Source organism: Bison bison, unplaced genomic scaffold (assembly GCF_000754665.1).
Source record: "Bison bison bison isolate TAMUID 2011002044 unplaced genomic scaffold, Bison_UMD1.0 scf7180017864531, whole genome shotgun sequence".
NCBI classification, from domain to species: domain Eukaryota; kingdom Metazoa; phylum Chordata; class Mammalia; order Artiodactyla; family Bovidae; genus Bison; species Bison bison.
In genome coordinates, this window is record NW_011495081.1 from 2,546,408 (window position 1) to 2,566,118 (window position 19,711).

Consider the following 19,711-nt stretch of genomic DNA (forward strand, 5'->3'; position numbering starts at 1 on the left):
GATCTTCGTTTTCTGAATGTTGAACTTTAAGCCAGCTTTTTCACTCTCCTCTTTCACTTTCATCAAGAGGCTTTTTAGTTCCTCTTCACTTTATGCCTTAAGGGTGGTGTCATCTGCACATTTGAGGTTATTGTCACTTCATGAGAAATAGATGTGGAAACAGTGAAAACAGAATCAGACTTTATTTTTGGGGACTCCAAAATCACTGCAGATGGTGACTGCAGCCATGAGATTAAAAGACGCTTACTCCTTGGAAGAAAAGTTATGACCAACCTAGATAGCATATTGAAAAGCAGAGACATACTTTGCCAACAAAGGTCCGTCTAGTCAAGGCTATGGTTTTTCCAGTGGTCATGTATGGATGTGAGAGTTGGACTAAGAAGAAAGCTGAGCACCAAAGAATTGATGCTTTTGAACAGTGGTGTTTGAGAAGACTCTTGAGAGTCCCTTGGACTGCAAGGAGATCCAACCAGTCCACTCTAAAGGATATCAACCCTGGGTGTTCTTTGGAAAGAATGATGCCAAAGCTGAAACTCCAGTACTTTGGCCACCTGATATGAAGAGTTGACTCATTGGAAAAGACTCTGATGCTGGGAGGGATTGGGGGCAGGAGGGAAATGGACGACAAAGGATGAGATGGCTGGATGGCATCACCGACTTGATGGACGTGAGTCTGAGTGAACTCCGGGAGTTGGTGATGGACAGGGAGGCCTGACGTGCTGCGATTCATCGGGTTGCAAAGAGTCGGACACGACTGAGCGACTGAACTGAACTGAACTGATCAAACAGGGTGAACAATATCTATCTCTCAGAGGGTTATTAGTTGAATGTTTAGTGAGTTAATGTATGCCAAGCAACTAGTGGACCTTCTGGCACATGTTAGATGCTCATTAAATAATAATTCCTTTTTCCCTTTATTCTTTTGAAAACAAAATTTATTTACTACCTATTGGTAGTTTTTATCCTTACAAATATATTTGTATGCATTCAACAAATATTTATTCAGCTGTATGTGACATAGCTTCCCAGGTGTTTCAGTGGTAAAGAATCTGCTTGCCAATGCAAGAGACTCCGGTTTGATCCCTTGGTCAGGAATATCCCCTGGAAAAGGAAATGGCAACGCACTCCAGTATCCTTGCCTGGGAAATCCCATGGACAGAGGAGTCTGGCAAGCTACAGTCCTTGGGGTCACAAAAGAGTCACATGTGACTTAGCAACTACACAAAAACATCACGACAATGTGACAGGTACTGTTCCTGGTATTAGAGATTCAAAATTGTATTTCCTCTTTTAGAGCTTGTCTTCTAGTGATGTGACACAGATCATAAACATAATACAAAAGAAGACTATAAGGTTGATTATATTATATGGATAAATGCTATGAAGAAGAAGTGAAGCAAGGAAAGGATCAAGGGAGAAATAAGGGTTGATGGTGGAAAAACCTTTTATTTGGGACAGCCTTACTAAAAATTATATTTAAGCAAAATCCTAGAAGAAAAGATAGAACAAATGCTCCATCCTTAAATATCTGCTGTGACCGGGCAGGGAGGTGGCACATTAAATACAAATACTTTGTAACAGGCATGCGTTTGAGGAACAATAAGGAGGCTCTGCTAATTAGAATAGTGGTTCAGAAGTAGAGGAGAAGTTAAAATGAAGTAGAAGATGGTGTCAGTTAAGTTAGATGAGGTTTGCTGGTTTTTTTTTTTTTGGAAGGGCTTTGTGAAATAGGAGGTCATTAGAAAGTCTTGAGCAGAAGAGGAATGACATAATTTGATTCTTGTGCCACTCAGAAATAAATTATAGAAACTATAGGAAATTTTGTTAAGAGCATATCAAAGGAGAGGCTGCAAAGGTTCAGATAACTCTGTAATGTATTAACCATTGCAACCTTAGGCAAATATTTCTCCATGTGAGATAGAAACAATAATAACATCTACTCAGAGAGTTGTCATGTAACGTAGCCCCCAGTTGTCATACATAGAAAGGATCTGGTGAATCTTTGCTATTATTAATAATAATGAGGATCGATTTATAGGATGACCCATTCTCTGTTAGTGATCTAGAATTGATACTTAACACCTGTTAGTGTCATTGATTTAAATGTAAAGCTATATGATAAACTAGAAGTGGTCATGAGTATGAAGGAAAAAATTGGCAGTTTTTTCTGCTTACAAATTGGCAGTTTATATTTTGAGAGGGTCAGAGTTTGAGAGGATCATGTTGATTCCCAGTAAAACAGATTATTTACTCTGATTATAGCAGAGGTTTTTATGGTCAGTGCGGTCATCTTTCTTTGATACAAATAGGTTTGAAAGTTTTGTGACAACTTTGGCATTTTTTACAGGTTTATCATTTGTATCTAAACTAAGCTTTGACTCTTCTGAGTGCTGCTTCATGGTAGCATCCTTCTGTCATTCCTTGTATGAACCCTCTGTCCCTACCTGTCATTATCCCAATGCAAGTCCTATACTTCATGGCCTCTCATCTGTTTTTGTGCTTCTTGAAGGTGGAAGTAGTAAGTATCATTATTATCATCATTTTTATAATTATTACTTTTAATCACTCACTATGTGCCAGGAAGGATTCTAAGCACTTTATATACACAAATTTATTTCATTCTCATTGTAACCCTGTAAGGTGTGTGTTTCTGAGTTCATTTTATAACTAAGAGAGCAGACTCAGAAATGTTAAACAACCTAATATTCAATCTAGTCTATTCTTTTTACAAGTCCTGTGTGCTATACAATTAAACCAGTTAATGATTCAAGGATTATGTTCCTTTGACTTTATTTCAGATTTTTCCTTTCTTCTGGTGCACCTTCTTTCCTCTGTTATGCTTAGCTGGTTCTAACCGAGGTTTGACTTGGGGCTGTCTTCTTTGAGGAGGGAGACTTTTCAGACCATGACCGTCTATAGTACTACTTGCTTCCATAAAACATAATTTACTCTTTGTTAACATTGACATATAACTATACATTGACACTTGACATGTCTGAAATTTTGTTATTTAATCATTTCCAGGGATTCATGTTTGGTCTCTTCAAAGAGACTGAATGTCCATTAGGAAACTAGCAGTATATTTTATAATTCTTTGTATCTCCCTGTAAAATTTATACTCCAAAATTCTCTATACTCCATACAGAATTTATATAATAAGTGTATAATTTTTGCTTTATTATCAAGGTAATTAGATAATTGATTTTATTTATTTTTTTTAGATAATTGATTTTAGTATGACTGTTGCTTCATTTGGTCAACTTCATTTGACCACAATTGAAAGATGTATAAAGTCTTCCTGGTCAGTTAAAAATTGAAAAATTTTGGATTCTTTGTTTCTAGTAATATGTCAGAATACCAGTGTAGTTAAATTAGGTCCTGCTGTCCAATTCATTTGAAAATGCAGTTGTTTATGCTCCAGAAGATAAAATTTTAAAGGGCTGTACTAAAAATCTTTAAAGGTATTACTATCTGAACAAGAAAAGTAATAATAATATTTACATTTTAAACATTTTATTTTATTTTATTTATTTATTTTATTTTATTTTTTAACTTTACAATATTGTATTGGTTTTGCCATCTATCAACATGACTCCGCCACAGGTATACATGTGTTCCCCATCCTGCACCCTCCTCCCTCCTCCTTCCCCAGTGGCTCAGTGGTAAAGAATTCAAGAGATGCAGGTTTGATCCCCGGGCTGGGAAGATCCGCTGGAGAAAGGAAATGGCAAACCACTCCAGTATTCTTGCCTGGAAAATCCCAATCCACGGAGTCACAAAAGAGTCAGATACGACTGGGTGACTAAACAACAGCAACTTAGGTATATAGGTTTGCTTTGATGTGTATAAAATTAATGTTATTTGGAGACTGAGTAATAGAAAATATTACCATCATTGGTTGTATTTTAATGGTGATTAAGACTCAATGGACATGAGTTTGAGTGAACTCCGGGAGTTGGTGATGGACAGGGAAGCCTGGCATGCTGTGATTCATGAGGTCACAAAGAGTCGGACATGACTGAGCGACTGAACTGAACTGAACATTTAATACTTAAACCATGTTGAAGCCACCATCAGTAAAATGACTTGTACCCCCCACCCCCACCAAAAATTTTTGGAAAGAGCATTTGCTGAACACATTGACATAAGGATTCAGTATTTCATTATTTTCACATTATTTTTCCAAATCTATACACTTAATAATTGTTAGAGAAAATAGCTGTCTATCATGCTTGGTAGTTGTGTGTTATTCCTTGAAAAGTCTGTCCAGAATATATTATCTGAATTTCTTGATGGTGTTGAATAAAAACTATTTTTCTTATTCCAAAAGATACTGACAGATTAGCATTGTCTGTGCCTGCGACCTTTGAGAAATTAAGCTTATTGAGACCACTCATGCCATATTGTTCTTAGTCATTTGTGTTAATTCAACCATTGTATTTGAAAGCAGATCAAATGGCAGTCCATTGTACAGGGCTAAGATTTGTGATTGAAATTCATTCCTTATTATAGGTAAGAGTAAAAGTTACTCATCACCAGTAAGGATGAATACTCTAATTGTTTGATATAATTGAAGAACATATTTTGTGAAGAAGAGAAAAAAAAGTTTTGTTATGACAAGTAAGATTTCTTTTGTGAATAAGAATTTAAGCTACAAGATGAAATGTGTGCAGAATTTAGGCAGAATGAGTCATTATAGTAACAGCAATACTCTTGATAAAATGAGAAAGGAGATAAATTTATTGCAATGCATTGATTGTTTTGTTTGTGGTATAACTTTTATGTTCTTTTGAGATTTTTTTCCTTTTACATAAGCCCATGTAATAGTTACAAATAAAACAAAGATAAGCACATAGCAGACGGATACTCAACAGACCTTGACAAGACAGTAATAAATCAAGGGGTTTTGTAGGAGAAATGGTTGCTGACATTGAGGTTGGTGGCCCTCTATGTTCATAGTTATATGTTCTAATTTATTTTTGGTCTGCAAATGCATCAGTATGACAAATGTCTACCTGTCAACAGATTAGACAGAAAACATAAGTAAAGCCTTACAGAATTCTCTGAGAGTCTGAGTGATTTAAGCACACAATGGTGGAATAATAGCTTGCCTTAGCAATTATAAACATCTCAGTGACATTATAAACCAGATTACTTTCTAGTTGTTTTTTTTTTTTTGGTCAGAATATCTGTTATATCATATATCCAAATAACTAGCTCATCTCAACACTTTTCTCACTAGCTATATCAAAGAGCTCTCCTCCATTCCATTTGGTAAATGTATGCCAGGTACATTATATTTGGGGCACAGTGTTTCCAAAGGCTGCATGATGTAATATATAGTGTAATATATATAATGAAAATAATTTATCTTATGTGTGTGTGTGTGTGTGTGTGTGTGTGTTTTAGTAGGATGAGCTTTTAAAAATACAATTAGGACTTAATGTTCTTCAAGCACTTTCAGGAACCAAACTTCTTGCTTCCTCTATGTATTACTGCTATTATCATTGGGCCTATTACACTTGTGTGTGTGTGTGTGTGTGTTAAACTCTCTTCATAATCTCTGTTCAGCAATAGTCCTCACTCCTCACTTCACTGTTTTAAGTTTACCACAAAGACTTATTCTATTCCTGTTTAAAATTCTTAAACCTCTTTGTTCTCCCTCTCAAGCTGCATGTATCCTCACGTATTTTTAGTTTTCTCTCTTCTGAAGTAAGAATTGATACTTGGCCCTTCTGATCCTAATGGAGGTGGCAGGGCATGGCGGGCAGTGCAGAAGTGAGGGAAAGGAAATGCTTATTTCTGCCTCTGTCTCTAATTGTACCACTAATTCATGTGGTACATGTAATGGTACACAGTCTTAAATAAATGACTCTGATATACTCATCTGTAAAATAGAATTATTTTACCTACTGTGCAGGCTGTGGTAAGAATTATATGAGATCAGGTTTTTAAAATGTGTGGCATAGTTAACATAATTGCAAAATAATGGTGTCAGTTATCCTCTTAGTTACCTAGATAGCATGCTTTGTGATCCTTTAAACAATTCTTCTTACTTCTTCACTCACCATATCTATAATAATTACTGTCTTACCTCTGTAAGCAGGCTTCCTTGGTAGCTCAGATGGTAAAGCATCTGCCTACAATGCGGGAGACCCGGATTCGATCCCTTGGTTGGGAAGATCCCCTGGAGAAGGAAATGGCAACCCATTCCACATGCCTGGAAAAATCCCACGGACCGAGTAGCCTGGTGGGCTACAGTCCATGGGGTCTCAAAGAGTTGGACACGACTGAGTGACTTCACTTTTTTCACTTACCTCTGTAAAAAAGCAAAGTAATTAGTAGTACATGTTCAGGAGACAGAACTGTTTTTGAAATCAGGTTTCACCATTCGTTAGCTGTGCCTCAGCCAGCTTACCTAGCCCACTCTAAATCTCCCCTTTCTCCTCTGTAAAAAAGTAATAATAATAGTGACTTGGCTCAGAGTGTGGTTTTGAAAATTGCATTCAATTAACTAAAAATGTGTGTGTATTTATGTCTATGTGTAAAATGATTGAAAACTACAGATAAAATATGTAGCACCACATTTTGCATAAAATAAATATGAAATAAACATGCATACATTTGTTATTAGTCTCCATCCCTGTTGCCATTTCAGGCTTTTGTGTCCTCTAGGTCACTGCTATATTCTCACACCATCCATCTCATACTGTTGGCAGTCAAACTTTTTTGTATATAAAAAAAGAAGCCCTCAAAGCTGTCCAGGGTCTAGCAGATATGGTATAGAGGACTTATCCTGGCCTTGTAGGACTGCTGCAGTTGGATCTCACACTGCCTTTCCTGCATGATCTCTAGTTTGGCTGTCTTACACTGCTACTATGCGAAGTAAGACAGGCTACATACTGCAAAACTAACCCAGTATCTGGAGCATATGTGAAAGTTTTTTTTTTCCGTTACTCTTTTTTCCCTTTTTCTCCTTTCTACCCTCTTCTTCTAATAAATCCTGGAGTCTGGTCAAACATGCTCTCCTTATAACAGACATATCCTTTCCTATGTCTTTTTAAAATTCTTTTCAAATTAAAAAAAATTTAATTCTCTTTGTTTTTATTTATCCAGCAGGTATTTATGGATTACATTCTGTGTGTTATGTATTGTTTGGCACCAGCAACACAAATGTTTAGGATACTTTCAGAGGTTATTCTAAAATATGTATATAATAATAATAATAATAAGATACTATATTAGAGATACTCAAGCCTCCAGGCTGAAAACTACATGAGAGCAGGACCCGTGTCTATTTAGGCATACTGTTGTATTTCTAACTTTTGGAATAGAGCTGTGGACGTATTAGTGTTCTCAAAATTATTTGAGAAGAAAATTTGAGAGAGATGGAACAAGACAAATGGGAGAGAAGGCATGAGACAGCTTGGCATATTTGATTATTGCACATACTTCTGTATGGCTGTAGAAAACATTGTGAAATTCATGTCTGGGTGTAGTGAAAGATAATGTTGGAAAGAAATGAAGGGGCCAGAATATGAAGAACATTGTCCATTTTGCCCAGAAGTTTGGACTCTATCATGGACTTTTGGAGAGCCTGTGAGAGGGTTTAAGTAGGAATGCCACATACTGCTATTTTATTTTAGAAAGGATATCCTGTTAACAGTGTAGTGAGAAGAATCAAGTGAAATTAGAGGTATGGATATGACTTTTGAGGTTATTGCATTAATAAAGCAAAAAGTTTGGGTGCTTTGAATTGATGATGGAAATAGAAAGATTTAAGATATATTTGTATGATAAAATCAACTGGACTTGATAACTGATTAGTTTTGGAGACTGTGGAACATGAGAAGAAACGTAAGCTCTGACTCTGCCCAGCCTTCAAGGCCCAGCTGAACTGTAACCTACTACACTTTCATTCATCTAATTTCTGATTAAAATTAATATTTATTTTTACTCCTTGTAAAATATTATATATATCTTTCTTATATTGTTGATTTCTTTTTACTAATTGTTATTTGTAAGCATGTCTACGGAGAAGGCAATGGCACCCCACCCCAGTACTTTTGCCTGGAAAATCCCATGGACGGAGGAGCCTGGTAGGCTACAGTCCATGGGGTCGCTAGAGTCGGACACGACTGAGCGACTTCACTTTCACTTTTCACTTTCATGCACTGGAGAAGGAAATGGCAACCCACTCCAGTGTTCTTGCCTGGAGAATCCCAGGGATGGGGAAGCCTGGTGGGCTGCCGTCTATGGGGTCGCACAGAATCGGACATGACTGAAGCGACTTAGCAGCAGCAGCAGCAGCAAGCATGTCTAAAGTCTCTCACCAAATTGGAAGTCTCCTAACTTATCTTTATATTACCTTCTATGGCCTTATCTATATTGGATCTTCCATAAATACACAGATTATCAATTAATGCCATGCATTTTAATTTAATAACTTCCTGAAAAAACTCTAGAAAGTTAAGTATATTCCTGAGACCTTTCAGTATTTCAAAATGAAACTAGTTACAAATAGGTGAAATTTAATTAACATTCTTTCAAAAACATTTTAATTCGAAAAATTCAAAATGAATAATTGCCAGAAAAGAAAATATTCATAGGAAGAAATTTTAAAGTGAAATCAGGCCATATTGTTTCCAAATTCAGATGAGAACTTACTATTAAAAATCTTGCACAGATTGGAAATGACTAATCAACATTAGAAAAATTAAATTGGAAGATCTGCCCTCGTACTGTTCGTGGCTAAAAATGTTTTCCTGTCCAATTTTAACAGTGTTGTTCCAGTGTGAAAATGTCAAGGATTAGAAGTCTTATATTGGAAAAAAAGTCATTTAAGTATCTAGTCTGTGGAGGGTGATCTGGGGCAAATCCCGTGATTTCTGCCAGTCTCACCCCTTTAGAGACCAGCCTTAGCTGTCTTAAAGGATATCACATTTGAGACATATTATATAAAAGGGATATAGATATAATCTATAAAGACAGAGTGGTATATAATGATAAATTTGGATTATCTTTATAGGTCCTTCTAGCTTTAATCACCTGTGAGTCTATGATTTTAGGTGTTTTAATTTTTTGTTTTCAGTTTCAAGATCCATTTGAAAACTGCAACATCTCAAGAAGTAAATCTTCACTAGTTGCTCTTGTGCATAATGGCCAGACCTTTTTTTTCAGGCCACATATAAAACTTAATTGTCTTTGGAATTTAGTTCAACATACTTATCATCATAAAGTCTTAAGAAAATTAAAATGGTAGAACAGTAATTGTTTTTAACTGTGTTGGAGGCCCATTGTGCAGAGTTCCCACTTGCATATATCTTTGTATTAGGAAAATGCTTTTCAATGAGGAATTGCTTTTATTACAATGTGATTATATAATTTCAATGGGGGAGTATTATGAGATGAAGTGGAAAGAGCACAGGATCTGCTTTTTGTATTAACTTTGCCCTCAACTAGCTACCAACTACCTTCTTTGGGCCTTGGTCTCTTCATAAATAAAATGAGGGGGTAGAATAAATAGTATGTTACATCTTGCTTAATCAGTCCTGAATATTCATTGGAAGGACTGATGCTGAAGCTGAAGATCCAACACTTTGGTCAACTCGTTAGAAAAGACCCTCATCCTGGGAAAGATTGAAGCCAGGAGAAGGGGACTACAGAGGACGAGATGGTTGGATGGCATCACTGACTATGGACATGAGTTCGAGCAAGCTCTGGGTGATGGTGAAGAACAGGGAAGCCTAGCATGCTGCAGTCCACAGAGTCGCAGAGTCAAACATGACTGAGCGGCTGAACAACAGAGTGACCCTCTGAGCTCTGAAGTTCAGTGTTTGTTCCGTGTCCATATCAGATCCACAGCTATTCAAGTGTGACTCATCATGGTGAAAAGTAAAATCTAATCTTTATGATATTTAGAAGACCATGGGGATAAAGTGTAATTGAGTTGTATTTGATTGAAAGAGCTAACCCAAACTAAGAAGTGTCATTTTCATATTTCAAAGGAGACTGATCAGTAAATAAAAGCATGTTACAGAGTTTCATAGTTATTTATCATTATTAATGTTCTGAAGAAATTCTGTTATCGATGAGTCTATTGCTAATATTAGAATACATAGATTTTAAATGGCTTAAAAGTTGGGCATCTTGTGACTCTTTTATGTAATCCTATCATAATGAGTCTTAAATCTTGAAGAGTATTTCTGAATTCATATATACAGATGAGTATTGCTGTCTTCATAGTTGCATTGGGAGACTTAGCTCTTTTTTTCATATCACATCATTAAATATATACTACACACCTACTACTGTGCACTGATACTACCATATTAAATTGGAGGCAGATTGAAGAATTGTAGTTATGCATCCTATTCTGCAAATGCTAGTTTTTTATTTTCTTTAAATAACCTTCATTTCTGATCCTTAGTCTCCCTGTTCTGTAAAGCTATCAATTTGATTTATCCCCCAGACCCCACACACCATCCAGAGCTATGCCAAAGCCCTGCATCATCTTAGTCACCTCATACCACATTTAATTTCCCCTAAGATGCCTTTCGTTTTAACCTGTGTAGACCCACTAGGACCAATGGTTGGTTTTGCTGCTTCTGTGCCATAGAGAGGCATGGAACTCTGGTAGCATGGGGAACCCCATAACTAAGGATCCGTCCCCTTCATTCTGTCATCTATCTGGCAGCTCTGAGGTCTTAGCACCTGTCAGGCACTTCACTGGTCCTGCACCTCTCTGGAATTTGTTCATCTTTTCCATATCTCTTCTATTCAATTTCAAAGAAATTTCTTTCTTTTTCTTAAATATACCACCTACCCAGTGTAACTAGCTTTCTCTCTTTCTGAACTTTGTTGTTTTTTTGTAACTAAAAGATATAAAAGTGGTTGTAGAAAGTTTTTTCTTTCTTTTGTGCAAAAATCCTGGAAGAGATTCATGTTGATATAAGGCAAAAGCAATACAGTATTGTAAAGTTAAAAAATAAAATAAAAAATTAAATTTAAAAAAAAGGGTTTAAAAAAAAAAAAAAAGAACCTGCATTCTAAAGCTTTAGATACCTAGGTGTCTTTGAAACAGGAGAAGAGGAACAGAGATGGTGGGAGAGAGAGAGAAGGAGGGAGGGAGGGCGGGAGGAAGGAAGTGGGAAAGAGAGAGAGATGCATAAAGATGGATTTTCAAGAGCCTAAGTTCCAGTGGGAATGAGTCATCTATAAAACAATAAATTTTTCTTGTATTTTTTTATAAAGCCATCTCGGATCATTTACTTTTTTTTTTTTTTCTTATTTTTGTTTTGTTCTTTCCCTTTTTTTCTCTTTCTTTATTTCTTTCAGAAAGAGCACAGAAATCAGAGATGGTGAGCCCTTGTTTAGGATTCTCTTTTCCCTCACTTACTAGTAATATGATCTTAGTCAAATGATATTTTTTCTCTGAACCTGAGTTTTCTGTTTGCAAAAATGTGGATAATGCCACTTTTCCATACTCCTTTACCGACTTTTGCTAGACCAAGTAGGAAAACATTAATGCTTGGAAAGCCGTAAAACAGTGTGCAGATAGATAGACTTTATTGATTTAATGCATAGTCAGAGTGTTTAGGAGCCAGATACACCTGTATTCAGCTGTTGCATTATCCACTTATTAGCTTAGTGTAATTTTAGTTTCTGTGTGTAGAAAACTTACTAACACCTACTTCAGGGTTGTAAGGAAGAAATAAGATAATCTTAAATTTCAAGATAAATAAGGATATGTTTTATTCCCACTTCTTAGATGAAGAATTTGAAACTTAGGCAGTTAAAATGATTTGGTCAGGGTTATGCTGGTATTAAATGAAATTACCAGGAAAAAATTCTTGGTATCAAATATGGGTTTGGTTTTTTAGATAAATTATATCAGGTAATTCAAAGAAAGAATTCCATATGTTTGTAGCATAAACATTTGCATATGTGTACAGTTGAGATTTGTAAAAATATTATTTGGAAACATTCAGATTTTTTGTTCTTGTACATTTGTTAAGCAAAGAAAAATTGTCCAGTTTCCTTATTTTATTATCAAATTGTACAAATTAAAAAATGTAATCGCATGTGGAAAAACTAATTGCTCCTTTTTCAGTTGTAGTGCTGGGTAACTCACAAGGCCTAGATGTCACTTATAATTTTTGATGGGCATTGTGTATTAGAATTTTTAAAATGAAATTTGATGGTGCCACTCACCTATTAACCCAAGACATATGGTAGGGTTCAGTTCTCATTTCATAAATCCCATTTGTCTCCTATTTCATCCTTTGTGTTACACTTGACTGGTAATAGTAGATTATGTTTTTACTATGAAAATTTCCTTGATTGTCAGTATATCACCAAGGGCATAATCATGATAGATTAAAAAATAATCATGTAAATTATAATCATCTCATTCACATTTTCCAGAATATTTTTTATAATGAGAATTTTTCTTTTTAAATATTGATTGGGGCTTTCCTGGCTTGAGAGAAGGCAATCATGTTCAAATTACTTTATCTGATATACTCTTAGTTTAAACCTAGGGTTATATAGGATTTGATATTAGGGATTAACAAGAAAGCATGACCACAATTCAGCTACTTGGTTCACGTATATAACTTTTCCAAGCCTAGAAAAGTTCTCTGTTTAAATCATGCTAAACCGCTAGCAATTTTAAAACTGAGGTGAACTATGGTGGGAGATTTTTACTTTTTCATAGATGTATAAAATAAGTATACAGCCTGGGAGAGGAAATTACTCAATCGTGAGATTTAAGCTAACAGCCATAAAAACAATAAGACTTCAAGTATTGTTTTAAAGTTACTGTTTAAAAAGGTGAAAAATATATGTAGCCATACCTTTCGTGCTGACGGTTATAGCAGTGCAAGGTTAAGTTATGCTAAAAAATTTATGTTAAAAAGCAGTGCCTGTACCTTTTCATCACATTTACATCTGATGTAATGCTTTAAATACCTCCTCTTCTCAATTTTCGTCAGAAGACTTCCTCCATATTATTCTTTGAATAGTAGGCTAACTTTTCTGAGGACATGATTGGAACACAGGACTCAGCATGGTAGCTTGTAGCAAAAAAAAAAAATCAAAGCATAATTGTGCCTGGTCTCTGGCCACTCTCCCTGGAAAAAGTTATAATATTCAGGACAGAGAAATGTTCAGATCCATTATAGGAATTTCCTTTGTGCAATGTACACATGAACTTTTAAAAAAGTTTTATGTTTAAACATTTTTAACAGTCTGACTTCTAGTGTATGTTGTTATAATATTCAGTATTATTGGAATAATTGTTTTTATTTTCATCATATCAGTGAAATTTATTGAGAGTGCATTAAACTAAAGAACATAACTTTCAGAGGATGTGTTGAGAGTATCTTGACTTCCAAATTAACTACAATTCAACAACCTTGTTCACATATATATTTCTTATGCTCCAGGCCTGATTTCTTCCCACTTGGCCTTTTTGTTTTTTAATTGAAGTATAGTTGATTTACAATGTTATGCTAATCTCTGTTATACAGCAAAGTGACTCAGTTTTACACACACACACAAACGCACACATATCTATCTATATATAAATATATAAATATTTATAATCTTTTTTTAATATTCTTTTCCATTGTGGTCCTGGTCTAATTTCTAGTTTCTTGAACTCTCAGCTGGCTTTTTTTTAGTGCGGCTAAATAAAATAGCTAAGAAATAGATTGAGATCCAGTTAACTTCATTAACTGGATCTTGAATGATTCAAGCATTTAAACGTATGTACCCCTGTATATTGTATCCTGTTGTCCTGGTAAATCTTTTACTTCAAAATTGTTTTGGCCACTTCCTAGAAGTTTGGGGCTCCCCTGGTGGCTCAAACAGTAAGGAATCTGCCTGCAATGCAGGAGATCTGAATTCAAACCCTAGATCAGGGAATGACTACCCATTCCAGTATTCTTGCCTGAAGAATCCTATGGACAGAGAAGCCTGACAGGATACAGTCCATGGGTTCGCAAAGAGTTAGACACGACTGAGCGACTTTCACTTTAAATGAGAAGTTATGTGTCACCTTACCAATTAGGTAGATATTGGGATATCTTCTTCTAAACCTTCTTGTTCTTTCTAAACTCTGGAAAAGTCTAGACACAGTGGAATTTTAAGTGACATTTCCAGGGCAATATAGCTCCTTAGTGGCAAAGATAGAATTTATCACAGATGTTTTGACTTAAGCCCTGGGCTTTTTCCTGGTCTAATTTGTTAATTAAATATTTGTCCTATGACTACTGTTAGGTATAATCTCTCTCTCTCCTTGAATATCTTTATGCTTAATATGAAGTGTTTAGAGAAACTGTGATAAAGTGAGTCACGCCAATTGTAAACTGTTTGCAAATGATGAGAAATTGTTGGAAATATTTTTAGCCAGGAGCTTGAAAGCATTGAAAAACTAGCAGCACAACACAATGGCCAGTATGACCTCATGGGAGGAAATGTAAATTTGTCATGAACTGGCCAGCCTATGACAAAAATTATTATTTTGTTGATACTCTGACAAATTATTTTGCACTGATCAGTCATAATTGATCCAAACTTTATGTAAAATAAATTGAACTCTAGGCAAAAATAAATATATTAATAATAGTATAATTATTTTTCTATTTGCTATCAAATCTTAAAAGCATTATGTGTGTTTAGAAATAAAGTAAGCTGGCAAGAATAAATTTTGTTCTTACTAAGTGGTAATTTTCTCTTTCTGTGTTGGCTAGGTTTTCCTAGATATGACATTTGGTTCAGGAGGACACACAAGAGCCATTCTACAGAAGGAGCCAGATATTACTCTGTATGCATTAGACAGAGACCCAACAGCATATGCAATAGCTGAACAGCTTTCAGAATTGTACCCGTAAGTAATACTCCTGTATAGACATTTAATTTTGTTGCTCAGTATCAGTTTCTTGGTTTACTGTTTGGAATTTGTTTTCCCTTGTATGATGTTATACTTAATGAAATATTTCCTCCCTTTTTATACAAAAATAATTGATGTAAGTGATATTTTTAGCACCACTTAAAAATATTACTGCATTTATCCTTTGTAAATAAGTATAAATGCAAAAAATTATTTTTGGCAGATATTTGAAGATGTGTTGAAATCCATCCTTCAATAGTATTTTGCCAGATAACCCATACTTTAAAAACATTTAAAAAATATTTTATTTATAGTTTCTAAGAATTTAGTGGAGTAAATAAGTATGTAAAAATTCTGTAGAATTCATGAGGTTACATACATCAATGTAATGCAATTTTCTTTGAAATCTTTTGGCAGTTCACAAATAAATTTAGACCTTTCTATCCCTCTGTCAAAAATAGTGAGCATTTATGGTAGAACTTGAAAAAAAATTTAAGGTTATTGTCTTTATAAGTCATAAAAGCATTTTCCTTTAGAGAAAAACATTTGAATCAATGAGTTATGTCCTTTTGCCATGTTGCTATCAGGCTGTAAAAGACAAATATCCTGGAATTTAGATGGCCATCTCCAAATATTGTAAAGGGCTCTTTTCTGTAATGGGGAGTTGTTCTCTTCTGCTAAGCTCCAGAGACTGAAAAAAAAAAAAATAGATGAAAATTTTAGAGGTAAATTGTGACTGGACATAGAGTTTTTACGAGTTGTAGCTGTCCAACAATGAAAAGGTCTCTGGTGAAGTAGCGAAAGTAAGACCATGGAAAGGTTTAATCACAGGCTAAAGTTAGAAAGTTGGATTGCAAATCTAGAAGAGTCTTTTCAACCTCTCTCAGGTCCCAGACTCTTTGCAAATCTAGGTGATTACATCTCCCAATATAAATATAGGTAAATAAATATACCTAGATTTTTGTTTGCAAGATCACAGTGTTTGTGAAGTCCCTAGAAACCTATTTGACCCCAGGTTCCTTATTTCTAACAGAAATATGAGGGTGAGTTTTTATGGCACAGTATTTTTTTTTTAAATCATTCTTTCATTTTAAGCAAAGTAACTTAAAATGCACCATCTTGAAGTCTTGTACTGGAGCATTCATATTTGTGAAACTTTTTAGGAGTTTACTTGATTATGATCTGAATATTTATAGAATGAATATAGGTCTCCATTATATATCACTAGCATAGACAGCCTGGTTCTCTTAGATATTATTGTTTCTAACAGTGGTGATTCCCAAAGTCTCTTATTCTTCCAGACACTCTAATTTCTTAAATGGAATCTCAAGACTGTATTCTTTTTGCAGTTTACAAATGTGGAAACTATTAGCTATGCCTATTAGCTTGCTAAAAGGCACATATGACTTAATAGTTACAGAGATGGGATGTATATTTTGCCCATCACCCAATAATCTCATTTTATTAAATTATAGTACCTTATCTCAAATTTTATTGAGGTTTTTTTTTTTGGTTCATCCACAAAGTAATTCCCTTTAAAAAATTAAACAACAAAAAGATAAATCAAAATAAAGCAGAAAGAGATAATTCAGCTCAGTTCACTTCAGTCACTCAATGGTGTCCAACTCTTTGCGACCCCATGGACTGCAGCATGCCAGGTTTTCCTGTCCATCACCAACTCCCAGAACTTGCTCAAGCTCATGTCAATTGAGTCGGTGATGCCATCCAACCATCTCGTCCTCTGTTGTCCCCTTCTCCTCCTGCCTTCAGTCTTTCCCAGCATCAGGGTCTTTTCCAATGTCAGTTCTTTGCAACAGGTGACCAAAGTATTGGAGCTTCCGCATCAGTTCTTCCAGTGAATATTCAGGGTTCATCTCCCTGCAGTCCAAGGGACTGTCAAGTCTTCTCCAACACCACAGTTCAAAAGCATCAATTCTTCGGTGCTCAACTTTATGGTTCAGCTCTCACATCCATACATGACTACTGGAAAAACCATAGCTTGGACTAGACGGAGTTTTGTTGGCAAAGTAATGTCTCTGCTTTTTAATATGCTGTCTAGGTTGGTCATAGCTTTTCTTTCAAGGAGCAAGTGTCTTTTAAGTTCATGGCTGTAGTCACCATCTGCAGTGATTTTGGAGCCCAAGAAAATAAAGTCTGTCATTGTTTCCCCATCTATTTGCCATGAAGTGATGGGACCAGATGCCATGATTTTAGTTTTTTAAATGTTTGAGCTTTAAGCCAACTTTTTAACTCTCCTCTTTCACTTTCATCAAGAGGCTCTTTAGTTCCGCTTCACTTTCTGCCTTAAGGGTGGTGTCATCTGCCTATCTGAGGTTATTGATATGTATCCCGGCGATCTTGATTCCAGCTTGTGCTTCTTCCAGCTCAGTGTTTCTCATGATATAGTCTGCATGCTGCTGCTGCTGCTAAGTCTCTTCAGTCGTGTCCGACTCTGTGCAACCCCACAGACGGCAGCCCACCAGGCTCCCCCATCCCTGGGATTCTCCAGGCAAGAACACTGGAGTGGGTTGCCATTTCCTTCTCCAGTGCATGAAAGTGAAAAGTGAAAGTGAAGTCGCTTAGTCGTGTCCGACTCTTCACGACCCCATAGACTGCAGCCTACCAGGCTCCTCTGCCCATGGGATTTTCCAGGCAAGAGTACTGGGGTAGGGTGCCATTGCCTTCTCCGTTACTCTGCATAGCCATGGCCTAATAGGATTAAATTCAAGAATACAAGTATGGCTTCATGTCATACAGTCAATGACAGGTTGATAAGTATCACAAGAATCAAATAGCTGTTGTGATTAAAATGTCAAACACTTTTAGATGTAAGCAGGGCATCTCTCAGGCTTCCCTGGTAGCTCAGCTGGTAAAGAATCTGCCTGCAGTGCAGAAGACCTACGTTTGACCCTTGGGTAGGGAAGATCCCCTGGAGGAGGGCATGGCAACCTACTCCAGTATTCTTGCCTGGAGAATTGCCATGGACAGAGGAGCCTGGCGGGCTACAGTTTATGGGGTCACAAAGAGTTGGACACAATTGAGCGACTAAGCACAGCACAACACAGGTTCTCTCTGACTTGAGGCCCTTATGACCTGCACATGCCATTTTACAAATTCTTTCAGTGTAAAGATATTCAGTATGCCAAGGTGCCATAGTCTAAGATAACTTTTCCTGAACCCTATTAATATTTATCAAATAGAGTTCTCTCAAAATCGATAAGACAACAAATTCCAATTTCAAAAGTAGACTAATAATAGAAGGGTCAATCACTAAACATCAGTGTGTGAAAAGATGCTCCACAAAAGTAGCCATGAAAAGGGAAATGAAATTAAAATAATACTGGTATAAAACTTTATACGTAGTAAACTGGAAGACAGTAGTTTTAAAAATGAGGATATGGGGGAAAGGATTCTTATTTTTCATGGGTATCTTTTAATATTAAAAAATAAATAAGCTGCTTAGAATCTATTACATCTAAATAAAAGAAGCAGTATCTAAAGAAACATATCCATAGGCTTATTACAGACTTTGTGTATGCATTTTTGTATGTCTAATCATAGAGAACTTGAGAAAGAAGAAATTAATAGTAGAGAGAGGTACAGAGAAAGGGAAAGTAATAGTTAAGAAAAACAAGAACAGATAAGTGATCACCATCCCTGCATAACTATGTAAAGTAGAAAAAGCTAAGTGATACTATATATTATTTATAAATATATATCTCCAATTATAGTTATAGTATAAAATGTACATAATGAAGATAAACACACATTTGGGCTAGGGATTACTTCTGGGGATAATGGATAAATGGGTGGATGGTTGGTTGGAAGGATGGACAGATGAGATAAATTGATCATATTCTTAAAAATACATCTATAATTACAACATATAGTAAAGTATGCAAAACGGAAACATTCTGTCATTTCAATGTGCATATCTTTGAGGAATTAATTTCTTTCTCTCTTTTATTTATTTATTTTGCTGTTGTCAAAGAGTAGCCTATGCTTCTTAAAAATCCCAAGTTCTTCACTCTGTTAAAACTAAGTCAAAAATAGAAACTCACATTTTCACACACACACAAAAACAAACAAACAAAAAAAAACTAAGCAATTCACAGGAAAGCTGAATTTTAGGCTAACTCATTTTAGCACTTTCAGAAAAGATGACATGTCAGATCACCTGTTGTTTGAAAACTGAAACTTTTCCCTTGCCTCTGAGGACTGTACAAGAGGAAACACATTAAAATTGGAGCATTGGGATGTTAGCTGACTTTTACCACAGTGGAAGATGGATGTTGGAAGACAGTTGTTTTTAAACATTTTTTTTTTCTGAATTTAGAGTTAATATGTGCTCTGCATATTGAGTTTAGAGAATATAGACATGTATAAAGAAAATAAAAATTATAATTGATTGCATCATTTGACTGTAGGTAAGGTCCGTCTAGTCAAGGCTATGGTTTTTCCTGTGGTCATGTATGGATGTGAGAGTTGGACTGTGAAGAAAGCTGAGTGCCGAAGAATTGATGCTTTTGAACTGTGGTGTTGGAGAAGACTCTTGAGAGTCCGTTGGACTGCAAGGAGATCCAGCCAGTCCATTCTGAAGGAGATCAGCCCTGGGTGTTCTTTGGAAGGAGTGATGCTAAAGCTGAAACTCCAGTGCTTTGGCCACCTCATGCGAAGAGTTGCCTCATTGGAAAAGACTCTGATGCTGGGAGGGATTGGGGGCAGGAGGAGAAGGGGACGAGAGAGGATGAGATGGCTGGATGGCATCACTGACTTGATGGACGTGAGTCTGAGTGAACTCTGGGAGTTGGTGAT

The 19,711-nt window shown here is 35.9% G+C and overlaps 1 protein-coding gene across 2 annotated transcripts in view; it reads left to right on the top strand.

Annotated features, from left to right (window-relative positions):
- The window catches only part of METTL15 (methyltransferase like 15), a 220,816-nt gene that overhangs the window by 92,569 nt on the left and 108,536 nt on the right, over window positions 1-19,711 (top strand). For both annotated transcript variants that reach the window (XM_010831792.1, XM_010831791.1), the window contains one exon: window positions 14,757-14,893. In XM_010831792.1, the coding sequence (XP_010830094.1) occupies window positions 14,757-14,893 (137 nt within the window). The remainder of the gene's footprint in view (window positions 1-14,756; window positions 14,894-19,711) is intronic.